Raw genomic sequence first — 15,206 nt, forward strand, 5'->3', positions numbered from 1 at the left:
AAGTGCTATCCTGTCAGGAAGGTGAAAAGAAAAGTCGACTCTGGATTATTATGATTTTGACAAAATGAAATAATAATGTTGGTTATTTAGGATTTGTGTCAAATGGAAAAGATCAACATCAATAAGGTACTCAGGTCTGAGCTGATGAAAATGGAAGGTGCATTATAAGCCTGCATGAACTTCAGTTTCAGTGAGAACTAATGTGTTTGTGCTCTCTGTTTGGTGGGCAGGTTGAACAGTCAATTAGCAGAAGGGAGTAAAGGTGAGCTCTGGTCCCAGTTGTCCATTTAATCACACCACTACTTAAATAGGAAAGTTCACACACATTGTTGAATATGAAACACAATCTGAAGTCCTCTTATTCCTGTCTGGTTCTGATGCTGATGAGCGCTAATGTTTGCCCTTACAGAGCGTGTGCAGTTCACAGTGTGGAGTGGAGATTTATTGAAAGATGACCGGGTTCTCTTCCAGATCTCGCTTCGCTCCTTCTCTCCTCCCTTCCTACCCCACAGACTGTGAGTATTGAGCAGACGTCTATGTTTGCTGTGTTACATAGAGTCAGATGGCAGGATCGAATCAATCCTTTGACATTTCACTAACCTGTAAAATAAGTACATGTAAATAGTCTGGTGTGTGTTCCTTTTTAAACAAACGTTTCTTTTGCTGTAGAACTTTCAGCACATTTCTCTGTCCACTTGGGCTGCAGTCACTTAAAGAAAGAACATCACGCTCAGCTAAAATGACACCTACTGTTCATCCAATCGATTGGCTAGCCTGTTAGCTTAAATGAATTATAAATAAATGTATTAAAAGCTAGTATGTGCAGCATATTAAATCATTTTTAAGTGGTTATTTTATATTGAAATGAATCACCAGGAGCAGACCAGCGTTAACCTTCCTATATTCATATGAAGCAGAACTACATCAACTTTTGATCCCAGCACAAGGACTATTGAGGAATGCAGACAAGTTAGCTTACTTTTTATTACATGATAAATCATGTTGGTCGTTGAGCTGTGATATGCAAATTACTGTTGGCAAAGTTTACACTCAACTTTTCAGATCACCTGTGTGATCACAACGCAGCCCCGCCAACAGCTTCTTAGAATTAACTGGAAGCCAATTCTGAGCAAACATCCTGTAAGGTTGGACCAAATGTTGGACGGCTGTTAATGTAACGCTTTTTTTGTCAGGAAAGTAACACGGAAGATTATTTGATCAATAAGAATTTGATCCGATGAAAACACATCAGCCAACGAATCGACCAGTCAAAAGTGGACACTACAGCTTTATTGTCCACTAAATACTAAAAAAAACATATTTGATTGACTAATCACTGGACCACTGTTTGGAGGGAAAGTTTGTTCATCATTTACTCATTTAATCTGAGACGTGTGCAGTGTTTCAGTTACTTGCATTTTTGTGTCTTGTTGATGTTTATTCACGAGTCATGTCAGTGTTTTACAGTTTAGCAAATTGGCTACTTTCACAGTGGCTAATGGCTACGCTAGTGGCTAGTGGTTAAGTTAGGAGGCAGCCTCAGATTACCCAGAAACTGTGTCTGGAAAACAATAAGGAATAATACATAAAGATATATAGTGGGCAACAAAAGTCCACACAAATCAGTCAATCCCTCGGTAAATGCTGTAGAAACAAACTGACTTGATTTGACATGGATGAAGGATGAGCTGGGATCACAACCATGATTACTTTGTGAACAAGTACTTAAATACAGAGGCCTATTTTATGTGAAACAAATGCATCTGTTAACTTTTTAAATACCTTGCTCTGCATATATCACCATGTGTCTCCATCAGACCAGAGAAACTGGAAATTGGTTATTTAATGAGGCTCGACCAGGTGACCAAGCTGCTCCCAGCCGAACTGTTCTCCTACAACCTCTACAACAGCAGTCAAGAAGGTGAGGTCGAATTGTCCTTTAGAGTAATGGGACATTGCAAACCAACATGTAGCTGATTGGGTTTTGTACACTGATAGTTTGTGACTCAGTTACAAATAGCCACTATTTTGTGTTGACATCCAGTAATTTTAAAGTTAGTCCTTTAAATGTTGATGACTTAAAAGCTGAAGATGAATTGAACTGGACTTTGTATATTTTTCTTTGTGTAGTCATGAATAACGGACATTGCTGCAGTCTTCTAGAGGTGATTGACAGGAATCGGTCTACAACCAGTGTGACAAAACTGCTACAGGAACTAGAGATGAAGAGAGTGGTGAGTTCTGCTTACTTAAAAATCTAGATGAACTTACTTTATGTGTCTAATGGGTGCTGATACATCACAGGAGGATGTTTTCCATAGAGGAACAGCAGGATCTCATGTACAATGCAGAGACGATGTTAAATAGCAGCTGGAGTCTGCATTTACCTGCACAACCTTCTAATTTCGTCTTCTTCCCATCATGTTGTCATTCAGCAGTGTAACGTAACTGTAGGAGTGTTACAAAAAACTGGAAAAATGTAAGAAAAAAAGAAAGAGTTAAAGGTTTAAATAGGAGTTGTCTGTTCTCTCTACAGGTTCTGGTGACTCCACTTACTGAGAAAGGCTTTCTTTTCTTGTTGTCCAGTGTTCAGATGGCCACACCTACTGGTAGGACATGGGGCTGATGGGTTGTACTGGTAAATTATGTACAGGATAACAACATGGAGATATTGCAGTTATGTAGTTAGTGACAATACAAGTAGGGTTTACATTAAGTGTACATATGTTTTTTTTCCGTTTTTTTTTTTAGATATTATTTTATTGGGCTTTTGGCCTTTATTTGCCAGGACAGTGTAGAAAGACAGAGAAACATGGGGAGAAGAGTAGGGGAAGGACATGCAGCAGATGAGCCGCTGGCTGGACTCAAACCTCAGCGGCTGCATTGGGGACTATAACCCCTGTACATGGGTCGCCGTCTGATCTACTTTAGCTACCAGGGCGCCCTACGTGTACTTATGTTTTCATGTAATTACAGCGTCATTCTTATTATTCTGATGGTATATATTTATAAAAAAAAATTAAAAACTGAGACAACCAAAAATGCTAGCTATGTAATGCTTTCAGGACATCTCAGTTCAAGCTTTAGTTCAGCTTCAATTCAGCTTTAAACAGAATCACTGCTGTGAGCACTATCAGTTCTCTCTACAAGAGCAATATTGTTAGATGTCAGTGAATTGTGTTTTTTTATATCAGTGAAATGCATATAAGGCTGTACTACAACAGATGACAACATGCATGAGAATGTGAGAGTGACAATAATGTTTGTGTTTTCAGAGAGAGGAGAGAACTGGAAACGGTGTCTTCAGGCCTTGTTTGTCTTTCCAGAAACTAGAGATGTGGCCAAATCCAGTGAGTAGCACAAGAATGGGTGGAAGGGAGCTACATGTATAGTTTTTCTCAAATTTGCATAATTTAGTGTTTTGTTACCTGTTTAACAAAATACAGTTTAACTGTTCTGACTCTGTTGTAGACTCAATATTTGCACCACAGCATTCTCCTCCCCTGCTGTTATCTGGGTGTTACTGTTTACAAAACCCCCTTTGCAACACAGCTCCCCCTGCTGCTATTTGCAGGGGCACCGTTGTTGCATCCTGGGCTAAGCACCACCAAGACAACTGTGATTGATTCAAAGAAATCCAAACAAGCTAGGGTGTTTTTTTTTCTCTGCACCAGAATGATAATGAGTACAGCCAGATTACTCTCCAGAGCTGACATAGTGTTATGGAGCTCAGTCTGATTATGTTAGACTACGCTTAAACAGGCTTCTTTAAATTGAATAAACAGTTTGCTAAAAGAAATGTTAGTGACAATTATTTGCGGTTTGTCATTATACAAGAACCTTAAATGTTGTCATGTTGATATAAATAGTATTGGTTAGTGCAGGGACAACAAACACAAAGGAACTAACTGTGGAGGCTAAAAACCACATTAAGTCTCAACTGAAGCTTTGATTTGATGTAAACGCTGATGTCATTGTCCCTGTTTCTACTTGTAGCACCACGGTCTGCCTCCTCGTCCCACGATGCCTCAGAGCCGTCGATATCTGGTGCAACAGTGATGCCGCAGCTGAACCAGTTTATCCCAGCGCTGCATCACTCCCTGGTCAAAGCCCGCGCAAACCCCCCTGCTGAGCTGTCGGCTGGTGTGGAGCGCCAGGCACGGGAATACCTTGTCGGCCTGAATGACAGCACTGTATGACCAACGTCTTTTAAACTGTCGTCCTCAAATTTCCATTTTTCCACTGTGGAGCTGCAACACCATCCACACTTTTCTGTCTTTGCTCTCCAGGTTCGACAGTACCCAATGGGCGAGTATGACGAGGAGGGACAGGTGTTTCCTGCTCCCAAACAACATCGAGTGAACATGGACAGCTACCTGCACTCCTACCTGTACAGTCCTGCCGTCTACCTGCTGTCAGTGGCCCGGGCCAAGCAGATGGTGGAGGTGCACTGTGGCCCTGAGCAGCCCCAGGAGCTGAAGCCCAGCAAGAGTATCGCAGGCCAGAGAGAGGCAACGAGCAGCACTGGAGATGCACAGACCAACTCTCAAAAGGTAAAAACCGAAACCTGGATGACAGTGATTGTCATTAGAAAACATTAAACTACAGACATGGGCTCTTTTGTCCTGTTTCAGGCCATACTGAGCTCAAATGTGTGTTCTTTGTTTCTCAGATGCAGCAACTGATAGATCTTGTTCTGACTTGTAAGAGCAATGCAGAAAATGAGGTGAGGAGGGAGGCAGGAGAGGGGCTGAAGGCGCCAGGGAGGAAGAGGAAGCTGGAACAAGAGACAGCACAGAGGGCGCTTAAATTCCTGAAAGCATCACAGGAACCTGAAAGGCACCACAACATCCCAGGTGAGAAGATGAAAAGGATGGTAGCAGCAACGTTTTGATGCTCACTGGACACACTGCACATCTTGGAGGTGTAATTTATTTTATAAACAGAGAACAGAATGGCTCATGGAGAATACCAGTGAGCAGACCAACATCCTGAAAGAAGTGTTGTTGTGAACTTTTGTTTTTCAGAGACTGCACAGACTGTGAATATAGATCATTGTTGTTTAGGCGAGTTATGTAAGTCAATTAAGTGAGCTCTGTCTCCAGTGTCGTATCAGCACTCTGGTTAATTCCTTTAGTTGATTCGTTAGGCAACAGTTGTGTGTACAGAAGTCAGATGTGAGTTTTCGCTGCTGTTTTGTTGGTTGTCAGTATTCTGTTCAAGTCGCTTTTCACACCATATGTTGGTCAATTTGATAACATCAGCTTGATGTGCAGTCTAGTCCATTTTATGTTGTCATTCTTGTTCAGGGTATTCTTGGTGCTTGGTGTTTTTTTAGAAACTACTACTGCTGTGTCTCTGTGCAGCAAACTTTGTACTCTCTGACATTAGCTCTTTAGTGATCAATACCAATTACCCAGCTTGAAAGCTCAACACATGTCAAAGCTATTGAGATTCAAATCACCACCTCTGCTCAAAACTCTCAGAATAAAATGTGAGGGAAAACATGATGCAGAGATTTGTGAGATTAGCCTTGAGTTTAGGTGAGAGGCTCGGTATCCTGGCAGACGTATGCACAACTAATCACGTGGTCATGGGTTCAGCTAAATCTATGGTAAGAACTGTGATTCAGATTATGGATTATAACTCTACCCCAAGAGTTCGCTGTATGATCTGTCAGCCTGATCGCCCACCCTTAATTATAATTTTGGGACCTAAAATGTAGGAAAAAAATTCACTTCACCAGCAAGCTGAAAGAGTTCAATCCTAGTGAGCTCCTCTTGAGCGAGAGGTAAGCTAAATTATACTGTGTGCATTCATGTTGCAACTAGAGTTTTAGAGTAAACGCATGTTATTGTGTTTTCAACATCCATCCATCCATCCATCCATCATCTATGCACCACTTAATCCTCACTAGGGTCATGGGGGGCTGGAGTCTATCCCAGCTGACTCAGGGTGAAGGCAGGAGACACCTGGACAGGTCACCAGTCTATCACAGGGCTACACTTAGAGACAGACAACCAAGCACACTCACATTCACACCTACGGACAATTTAGAATCACCAATTAACCTCAACATGTTTGTGGTGAGAGGAAGCCAGAGAACCCGTTCAGAACCCACGCTGCACGGGGAGAACCACCGAGCCACCTTGTAGCCCCTTTTTTTTTGTTAACATACCATGCATAATCGTGTGCTGTTCTCATTTTATTGCTCATAATCACTGACTGATGTGGGGTCCACTGACACTTTCTTTCTCTGTCTCTGCTCTAGCTGAGGGAAGCCAGATCCCCTCCTCTCCTGTCTCTCTTACGTCTGTGATTGGCTCAGTGGGATTGAAGGATGTTGATTTGAGAGAAGATGGATCGGAACTGCCTGCCAAACTTCTTGGCCTGCTGACAGGTGACTGGATACCAAAGCTGTCTGCCTGATAACATACAGTAACGATACTACTTGCAGAACCTTAACTTTATGTTCCTCCTCAGCCCCACGCTGCTCTGCCCCGGGGGCAATTCACTACTCAAATCTTGTTATTTCAGTTGGTGATGTTGCATTAAAACATACTTTAAGATCGTAAGACATCACAAAGCCTTTTTGTTATGATGATGATGTTGAAATAATTTTTTTAAGGACGGAAATCAAAGCGTTTCTCTGCCCATCTACAGGCCTCACCCAGGCTGCTGGGGGAATGGCCAGTCAGAGCTTTTTTGAGACACCAGTGGAGGCGCTGAGGGAGTCCTCTCCATTTGACAGGCTGGCCACAAAGCTGGGCTTGCCCACCAACTGTGACATTGATCTGAGGAAGCAGGAGGAGCTGGAGGTAACAGAAGATAACTTATGTTTATATGTTTTCTGGATGCATGGTAAGAACAGCTGCCTGTGGTTGTCACACCTGCACTGGTAGTGTTCTATTTCTCTTGAGGCTTTGTTACCTTCCCTTTACCTTCAGTACAATTACATCATGACAGAGTACAAAACAATCGCAGCAAGAACGAAGATGCTGTGCAGTAAAAGCATAACACGTCACACCATTAGTTACTTCAGCATTCTAGTTTTTTGGTTTTATGGTGAGACTTTGTAGCCGAAGTGCGATCCTCTAACATGTGAAGTGTGAAATTACCGGTGCTTTGCAGAAGCAGTGAGTTTAGGTGATTGGTAGAAATGGTGGAAACTTATGATATGAAGTATGTCTTTTGTGTGTGTGTGTGTGTGTGTGTGTGTGTGTCTGCATAGGAGCAGACGGCGGGCAGCGTCAGTAGTTTGGAGGGATTCAGTCCCGGCTCACACAGCGGCGAGACGAATCATCACGGAGCAGCAGGTCGAGGAGGAGGAGGAGGCGGAGGAGGTGGAGGAGGAGGAGGAGGAGGGCTGTGGAGGAGAACAGGAGGTTTCGAAGAGGAGGAGGAACAGGGGGAGATCCCATGGGTCCTCATCCCCATAACAGGTCTGTCCATCTGCCCCGTTGGCCTTCTGTACATCCAAACACACAATTTACAAAGGTTCTGCCATGAACCATTGTGAAATGAAATGAAACCACTGACCTTCTCTGAATATTAATATGATATTTGCTGGTATCACAAAGTCTACCACAGTACGATTTGGATTTGATTCCAGGGCCTTTATATGCCCATTAACACAGTCAGTGTCAATTATATTATCAACTAGCTAATAGCAGCTAAAGTTCGATTTCATTCCTGAGCTCTGAAAAACAGGAAAATGAAATCATGGATGTGTGTCAAAATGTATTCTATTTTTAAAAAGGAATAAAACAAACATTTTGTTGATTAGTTGAAGAGACTTTCTTTGATGACATTCATTATGAAATAAAATATAAAACAAAACATAAACCATTTAAGCAGGATACATTAACGTGTTGTGTTTTTACAGACTAGGACCTGATTGTAGGTCACAAAAGTTTACTTTGAACTCTGTCTGCAGGTCTGTGTTCAGAGAGGTACACCCAGAGAGACAGGAACGTCCCTCAGGACCCTCGCTTCCAGCACCTCGCCACGGCAACAAGCATCGCCACAACAACCAAACCTCACAGGAACAGCCCCGCCTTGTCCCCTGAGCCCAGCCCTCCTGCCTCTCCTTTCCCCTTACCGTCCCCCGAAGCCAGCCCTGCCCTCTCCCCCACCCATTGCCCCTCACCTGACCCCAGCCCTCCCATTTCACCCTCGCAGTGTCCATCTCCAGTACCAAGTCCCTTTCCTTCCCCGTCTCAGTGCCCATCTCCAGAGCCCAGTCTCCCTCCTTCCCCTTCCCGATGCCCATCTCCAGAGCCCAGTCCTCCCCCATCTCCCTCCCAGTGCCCGTCCCAAAAGACCCGCCCTCCCCTCTCATCCTCTTGGTGCCGGTCCCTGGAGCCTGATAAGCTCAGCCCACTTATTAAGAGCCAGAGAGGTGCTAACGAGGAGCGGTTAACCCTCATAGGCTCCAGGGAGTTTACAGGTAATGTTCTTTTTGATCCATTTGTTAATATTAGACTGTAATGCCACCTGCAGATTTCATTTTGAAAATTGCACCAAGTTTATTTCCTGTTGCAAATTTTCAAAAATAGTTTCTGACAGAAAGTATAATATTTGCTTTAGAACATTGGTTGTCTCCAGTCTAATCCAGTCTGCCTCCTGCAGGTGGGTCCAGTGACAAAGGAGAGAAACTTCAAGGGAAAGAAAAGAAGACTGGAGATCCACGTCTTTCTGCATCCATCCGTCAATGTAACCCTCCAGCTCTAGAGCACAGGACTCTCCTACCCCCTGCTGTGCGAGGGAAGGAGGAGGCAGAGCAGAAAACAGGGAAGGTTAAGGAGGCACAGGTAGAACTTCTGGAGAAGGAAAGGAAAGCTCAGCCAGTTGAAAGAGTGTGGAAACAAGGGGAAGCAGAGACGGTGGAATGTAAGCCAAATAAGGAGGAGGTGGTGGACATGATGCAAGAGCCCTCTAATGGAAAGGAGCAGAAGGGAAAATTGAAGGAACTGGCTAGTAGCTCTGTGTTTTCTCCTTCTGTCTCCTCTTCTGGTGTTTGTCCTCACAGAGACATTGACAGCATTGTGGACAAACATATGGGTGATTTCTCCTCTGAGATTCAGCTCCTCCTGCAGGAGGAGAACATTCAATACAGCTTCTCTCAGTCCTCACACTCCACTTCAAACGCAGACACCACCACATCTCAACACACACTCCTGCAAGCCTCATTATCTCAGTTTTCACCATACGTGTCTCTCTTCAACCCTTGTCCCCCCGTCCATGAGTACTTGAACTCACTACGAGACAGCATTAACAGGATGCTAGCAGAGTTTGATGACAGCTTGCCGAGCCACAAGCCTGGCACCAGCCAGACTAATTCTGATGCCACGTTGGCGAACAGCGTTAGTGCTTTTGTGGCCAGTGTCCGAGCAGCTAATGCTAAAACAGGAAGAGATGATGAGGTTCCTACTAGTGGTGAACTGAATGCTGCTGATGCCAGTCCCTCTGTCAGTAAAAGTCCTGCGCTCTCCAGAGGAGGCGAACTGTGGCGGCCAGATGCTACAAACTGCAGGAATCCCACAACTTCTCATGCCACTTTATCCACTCCTACCTCTGCATCTGCTTCTGCATACAAGCCTGCCAACACTACTGTCCTCTGCCCTACTAACAAGTCACAACAGTCCCAGTGGAAACCACAGCAAAGTCACACTTTAGAGACCAGGACAGTCACGCAAGACATCCAGCAAGCACAAGATAAGGGCATTGCCAGTACTGTACTTTGTACTGCTGGTGTGGAAGGTGGGAGTACTCTTTCAGGTACAAACTGTGACACAACCCTGCCAGGGTTCAGCAGCGTCTCTCTACAATTGGCAGAATCTTCCAACCTGTCTGAGCGGGTCTCCAGCCCGAGCTCTGTTTCCGTCCCTGGGCCCAGTGGGGTCCCTGCTCCCCCGGCTACAGCCCTGAGCTCCCTGATTGGCCAGCTGCAGCCAGAGGTGTTCAGCAATCTGGTGAAGATCATCAATGACGTCAAGAAAAACTCTGTACAGTTTTACCTCCACTGCACTGAAACAGGAGACCAGGTCTATGAAGATGTCAAGGTAATACATTGAGAATAGGTGCACATGGATTCCATAAATACATACAAATCTAGGAATTTAATACTATTAAAACCTCAATAAACAAACACTAATGACTAAATAAATACAGTTGCTAATGATTGTTAGTTACACGAAAGTGAAGAACGTCATGTAATCCTGGGAGTCAGTCCAAAATAGAATGTAATGGCAGAAATCCATGAAGACTATTTGACTTTAATGTGGTAGCTTTGAAAAATTAGATTTAAAAGTCTGTGGAATGATTACATTTTTGTTTATATGCTGTGTGTGTTACGTCGAAGGAACTCCTGTTGAAGCAGGGTAACGTGGAGCAGAGTCCTGTGGCCTTTCTGAACCAAGAAAACTCTGAAGACAGACTGCTGGTCATCATCAAGAACAAAGACATAGCTGGACACGTACACAAGGTACTTAACAGCTGCTCCTGCTGCTTTCCTTCTTGACTACCAGTAAGCAAGGTGTGTACATGCATGTGTGCAAAAAAAAAATACAATATACATGCATTTATTTGACTTCTTGAGGATGATGACGTCCAGGTCTGAGTGCCACCTGGTCGGTGTGTTGGCCCTCTGATCCTCTAGTGTTGTGGACTATGGGATCTCTGCAGGTTAACTGCTGTGTAGATCCACGGTCCAGTTCAGTGCTCCTCCCTTCAGGTCCACGGAGGGTTGAATACAATCTGTCACTTAACACATGGACTGCAATCCAACCTCTTTTTTGAGCGTCTTTGTCCCAGTAGCTGCTGTTGTTGTCTTGTTTTTAGTTCCCATGTCTACCAGAGAGCTGCACTACGAATCAAGTTTGACATAGCCAGGCTCTCTTTGTGTTAGCCGGCTAGACAAAAATGAAAGCCCCAGTCAGAGATTGCGTGTATCACGAAGGTAGTCATCAACTTTCTTTGTCAACTCTGACTTTCTGTTTCAAACTCTGTTCACATAAAAAGGGGGCATTTAATGCGTCATGTGATTCTTCTTCTGCTCAAAATGAATCGATTGCGTGCAGCTGCTTCAGTCAACACATTGTTTTAACGGGAACAGTGAGGAAAATGAAAAAATTATGACGGTAAAAAGCACCGCTACTGCAAATGGTGCAAGACAGAAATGCTGGTAGAAAACTGTTACACGTGTTCTTATATAATATTTTACTGATGCAGCCGATTATTTCTAACTGACAGCTGCACGTTAAACTTTAAACATCATACGTTTAAACATGATCTTGTATTGAAGTGCATTTAGGTCTGACACTGTCCCATAATGCAGGAAATCACTTGAATTTTTGGCCAAATCAGATTGAAATTAATGTCATTGAATATTCTCTGTAATACCAGTAGAATAATCCATTTGCAGCAGTGTAAACGGACATGACAGCAAATCAGAGCCAAACATACAAACACATTTATGTGATTTCTGCATCACCAACTGAATATGCCGGGTTCCCATGGCAACGTGATGTTTACAGTGTGAGATACTGTAACTACACGACTTTATTCAGTGATATTAGTCGCACACAACTCAGCGTGTTTACAGATAAAACACATTCCTTCAGCTGAGAATCTGTATCGCTGGTAAATAATAGTCAGGAAACGATCTGGTTAAAGGGAGACGCTCTTTCCAGCTGATTTAATTCCAAAAGTCTGAACATAACCTGCTCCCGACCAGGAGATCTAGCAGGTAAAAAGAGAGACACCTTTGTGATAGTGACAACTCTGACTCACTAACCCACTAATCTCTCTTCATAGTACAGCCCTCTGATGTTCTAGTTATTCGTGGCAGTCAGAACTTCAAACATTACTTTGGTTTGATGCGCTCCAGAAGTGATGCCAGTTTGCTCACACCCGGGTGGAGATGAGACTTTGTCAGATGTGTGTACTGCTAAACTCAATACTGCAGTGGAAGCACACATAATAGTCATATTGCAGGAAGCGCAATGTGCAGCAAAGAAGCTGAACTCACACGTCATGTTCCAACTGTTTCTGATTAATGAAAAAAGACAACTTGCATGGTTCTTATGTTTTATAAATAATCGACTAGAGAAGTCTGTCTGATGTCATTTACTCAGATTTAACAGTTCTTGGATCCGCTGATTTACTTCTTTTCAAACAACGCAGCGTTTGTTGACATGCAGGCTCCACATGTGCACAGTGGAGTGAGCGAAACAACAGGAGAGAGACACTGAAAAACATTTGGTTGCAAAAAGAAACACAACACCAGTGGCTACAGTAGCTCACCTAATAGGACGAACGAACCATTCACGAAGGCTGAGTCGTTCCTGCAGTGACTCGGCTTGGATTTCAGCCTGGACCCTTGGCTGCAAAAAACAAACAAACTTGAGTGAGTTCGTTCACGTGAATTCTCAGTCTGTGTGGAGTGAGAAGACACATCTGCTGCCTGTGGAAGCAGTTCACTGCTACGTCTGTTGGTCAGACAGATTCACTGCCTGATATATTGGATTACACAAAACTCAGACTGTAAAGGGACTAACAAGAGGAAGGCGATCTTTTATTATGGATGATTTTAATTTGGTGTGTAATTTGCTTTTCAGAGGAGTCAAACAAATCGTAGAAAATTCAGGCAGTGCTAACCAACTAGCGCTGGCTAGTCTGATCTATAGACGGGTTGGATCTCATGTTTCCCTGCTTGCAGATCAGGCTGGCCGGGTTGCTTTTGTGACAGTCCAGTGAGGTGGTTGTTCGGTAGATGGATTCCAGCTAAGAGTGACACCAAAGACTGTCATAACCACAACTAACCGTGTTCTGCTGGGAGACTTGTTATGGTGATCTTTTGGGGGAGAGTCACGGTCTGAATACGGTCTTTTATCCACATCGCCCACACGAAGACTGACAGCAGCTGTGTTTGTGTGTTTGTGTTCATGCCAGATCCCAGGCTTGGTGTCTCTGAAGCGACACCCCTCTGTGGTGTTTCTGGGAATCGATACGCCAGACGACATCAGGAACAACAGCTACAATGAGCTTTTTGTTTCTGGAGGTTGCATCGTCTCAGATGACTTTGTGCTCAATCCAGATTTCATCACCCACGGTAGGTCATGGTTTACGACCCAAAGTCCTTGTTCTGTCATCTGAGTCGTTGTACTTTGTCTGTTCATGCTTTATTAATTGAAAACAATTCAGCATATAGGAACTACATTTTTAAAAACTGCATAATTTCTCTCTCTCTGATGCAACAGATGCATTAATACTGTTTGTATTTATGACATTGTTGTGTTGTTCTGCAGATCAACTGGCCGCACTGCTGATGTTCCTGGAAAAGCACAGTTCTGGCGAGAGTGTTTGGAGGTGGAAGGTTCACTGCAAAACCCACAAACGACTAAAAGAACAAGCCAGGTACTGACCCTGCTTCTCACTGTATAATGTCCTGCATTATTACACAGCAGAGACAAGATGAAGCTGTAATATTTAAATGACGTGTAACTGAACTGTTACTTCCAGCTTGGCTGATACAAACATTCGTAAACATTATTGATTCTGCCTCTTCTGAATGGTTTTGTCAGTTCTGATTCACAGACTTAAGGTGGAATCACTCATTATTTTCAGAATCAGTAAAAAAAAAAAAAAGAATTCCCATCACTAATTACATGGTGTGTCTGCTACTATATGTGTTTTAAGGCTGTTTTTAAAAAAGCTGTTCTCATCTATTGTCATGTTCGTGCTGGAGAGACAGAAGCATAAACGTCATAAAACATTAATAGTGCAAACATACAAGCGTTAATAGACTTGTCACTCCCACTAGTTTCTCACTTCTTTCTTACTTTTTAAAAATTCAAGATTTGAAATCCCGAGAAGCTTCTGTTTTTATGTGACATGCAGTTGTATTTATTGTATTTTTTAAAATTCTTAAATTCTGTAGCTAATTCCACGTGGCTTGTAATGACATGTGAACCTGTACAGAATAGTGTGTTACAAAGCCAAGGAGAGGAGGTGTGCTTTTTTTTTTTTTTTTTTTTTACTTTTTCAGTGCATAACAAGTCAGCTGTGGATATATAAACCCACACAGGCAAAGCTGAAGTTCTTCCAAAACAAACCATAAAATAAAACCACAGTAGGTTGTGATAGCAGTGAACTCAGCAAAGCCCAAATGACTTGGTTTTTGTCCAACCAGGGCTCCAGACCGCGACCAAAGTGCTTGTACTTGCAACCTTTTTTTTTTGAGTGTGCAAGTTAAAATTTTAACGAGTCGCGTTGATGCGAGTGTGTGATGATCATGAAGCTGTATCAGTGTCGCTGTATCCAGCTGCTGTGTTCAGCACTGAAAGTAATGCTTCTGTCACTCTGTTGTACTGCCTTATTTATGCTTAAAAACAAGGTCTTCTCTTGAAAAGCTGAACGCACCTAAATGCACTGGGGTTTTTTTTTTTCCACTCATAGAAAAGACCATATGTAGAAAAAATCCCTCGGTTTCATCTTGGACACATCTGACATGAGAACATCCTGGTTTACTCTTTTCAAAGTCATTTTTAGAGTCGCACACTGCAGCCACCAAGCAGCAGCTACAGCAGCCTGCCATGTGAGGCGTTTAGGGAACATCTGTAAATTGTGGTGTCTATCGATAAGAAAATGTTCAGCAAGTCATATGTTTTGCCTGTGACAAGGTGGGAAGTGCGACCTAATGAGAATGTTGGTCTCATCGGTGCTACCAGGGAAAACGTTAATCTAGAGCCCTGCCAACTAATGTACAACTGTAATTGCAGGTGAACACAAATTCCTACAGAAACATGTAAACTCTACTTTCTTCTGCAGTTGGAATGCAGATCATATGAGCTCTGACCTGCAGCTGAAAAACAAACAGGAAAGTTTAACGTGTGTGTGTTTGTGTGGTTGTCAGGTTTAGGAACGACGCAGCCAACCTGCTGGACTTGCTGTCAGCCTATCAGAAGCGTCAAATTGTAGAGTTCCTCCCGTACCATCACTGTGACACGATGAACCATCAGTCACCCGACCTGGGCTGTCTCATCGAGCTCCAGGCCCGGTACACACAGTACCGACACACCATCTTCCTCACGGGTTCGTACATGTCAGCAGCACTGACGCTCCAGGTTCTGAATCAGTAGCACGGACAGGCAGCAAAGTTGTGTAACTTTACAGGCTGATGTTGTACCGTTAACCCAAACCCA

General features: G+C 43.4%; 1 protein-coding gene across 1 annotated transcript in view; it reads left to right on the forward strand.

Annotated features, from left to right (window-relative positions):
* Nucleotides 1-15,206, forward strand: part of LOC103371829 (uncharacterized) — a 38,694-nt gene that overhangs the window by 18,639 nt on the left and 4,849 nt on the right. The window contains exons 8-25 of the mRNA XM_008301285.1: nucleotides 231-262; nucleotides 410-515; nucleotides 1,818-1,921; nucleotides 2,131-2,234; nucleotides 2,537-2,609; nucleotides 3,276-3,350; nucleotides 3,997-4,193; nucleotides 4,290-4,553; nucleotides 4,673-4,856; nucleotides 6,272-6,400; nucleotides 6,664-6,818; nucleotides 7,232-7,442; nucleotides 7,937-8,449; nucleotides 8,632-10,064; nucleotides 10,364-10,486; nucleotides 12,955-13,114; nucleotides 13,311-13,419; nucleotides 14,918-15,096. Coding sequence (XP_008299507.1) covers nucleotides 231-262; nucleotides 410-515; nucleotides 1,818-1,921; nucleotides 2,131-2,234; nucleotides 2,537-2,609; nucleotides 3,276-3,350; nucleotides 3,997-4,193; nucleotides 4,290-4,553; nucleotides 4,673-4,856; nucleotides 6,272-6,400; nucleotides 6,664-6,818; nucleotides 7,232-7,442; nucleotides 7,937-8,449; nucleotides 8,632-10,064; nucleotides 10,364-10,486; nucleotides 12,955-13,114; nucleotides 13,311-13,419; nucleotides 14,918-15,096 — 4,151 coding nt within the window. The remainder of the gene's footprint in view (nucleotides 1-230; nucleotides 263-409; nucleotides 516-1,817; nucleotides 1,922-2,130; nucleotides 2,235-2,536; nucleotides 2,610-3,275; nucleotides 3,351-3,996; nucleotides 4,194-4,289; nucleotides 4,554-4,672; nucleotides 4,857-6,271; nucleotides 6,401-6,663; nucleotides 6,819-7,231; nucleotides 7,443-7,936; nucleotides 8,450-8,631; nucleotides 10,065-10,363; nucleotides 10,487-12,954; nucleotides 13,115-13,310; nucleotides 13,420-14,917; nucleotides 15,097-15,206) is intronic.

This window comes from Stegastes partitus, unplaced genomic scaffold, assembly GCF_000690725.1.
Source record: "Stegastes partitus isolate 25-593 unplaced genomic scaffold, Stegastes_partitus-1.0.2 Scaffold1654, whole genome shotgun sequence".
Classification (NCBI taxonomy): Eukaryota; Metazoa; Chordata; class Actinopteri; family Pomacentridae; genus Stegastes; species Stegastes partitus.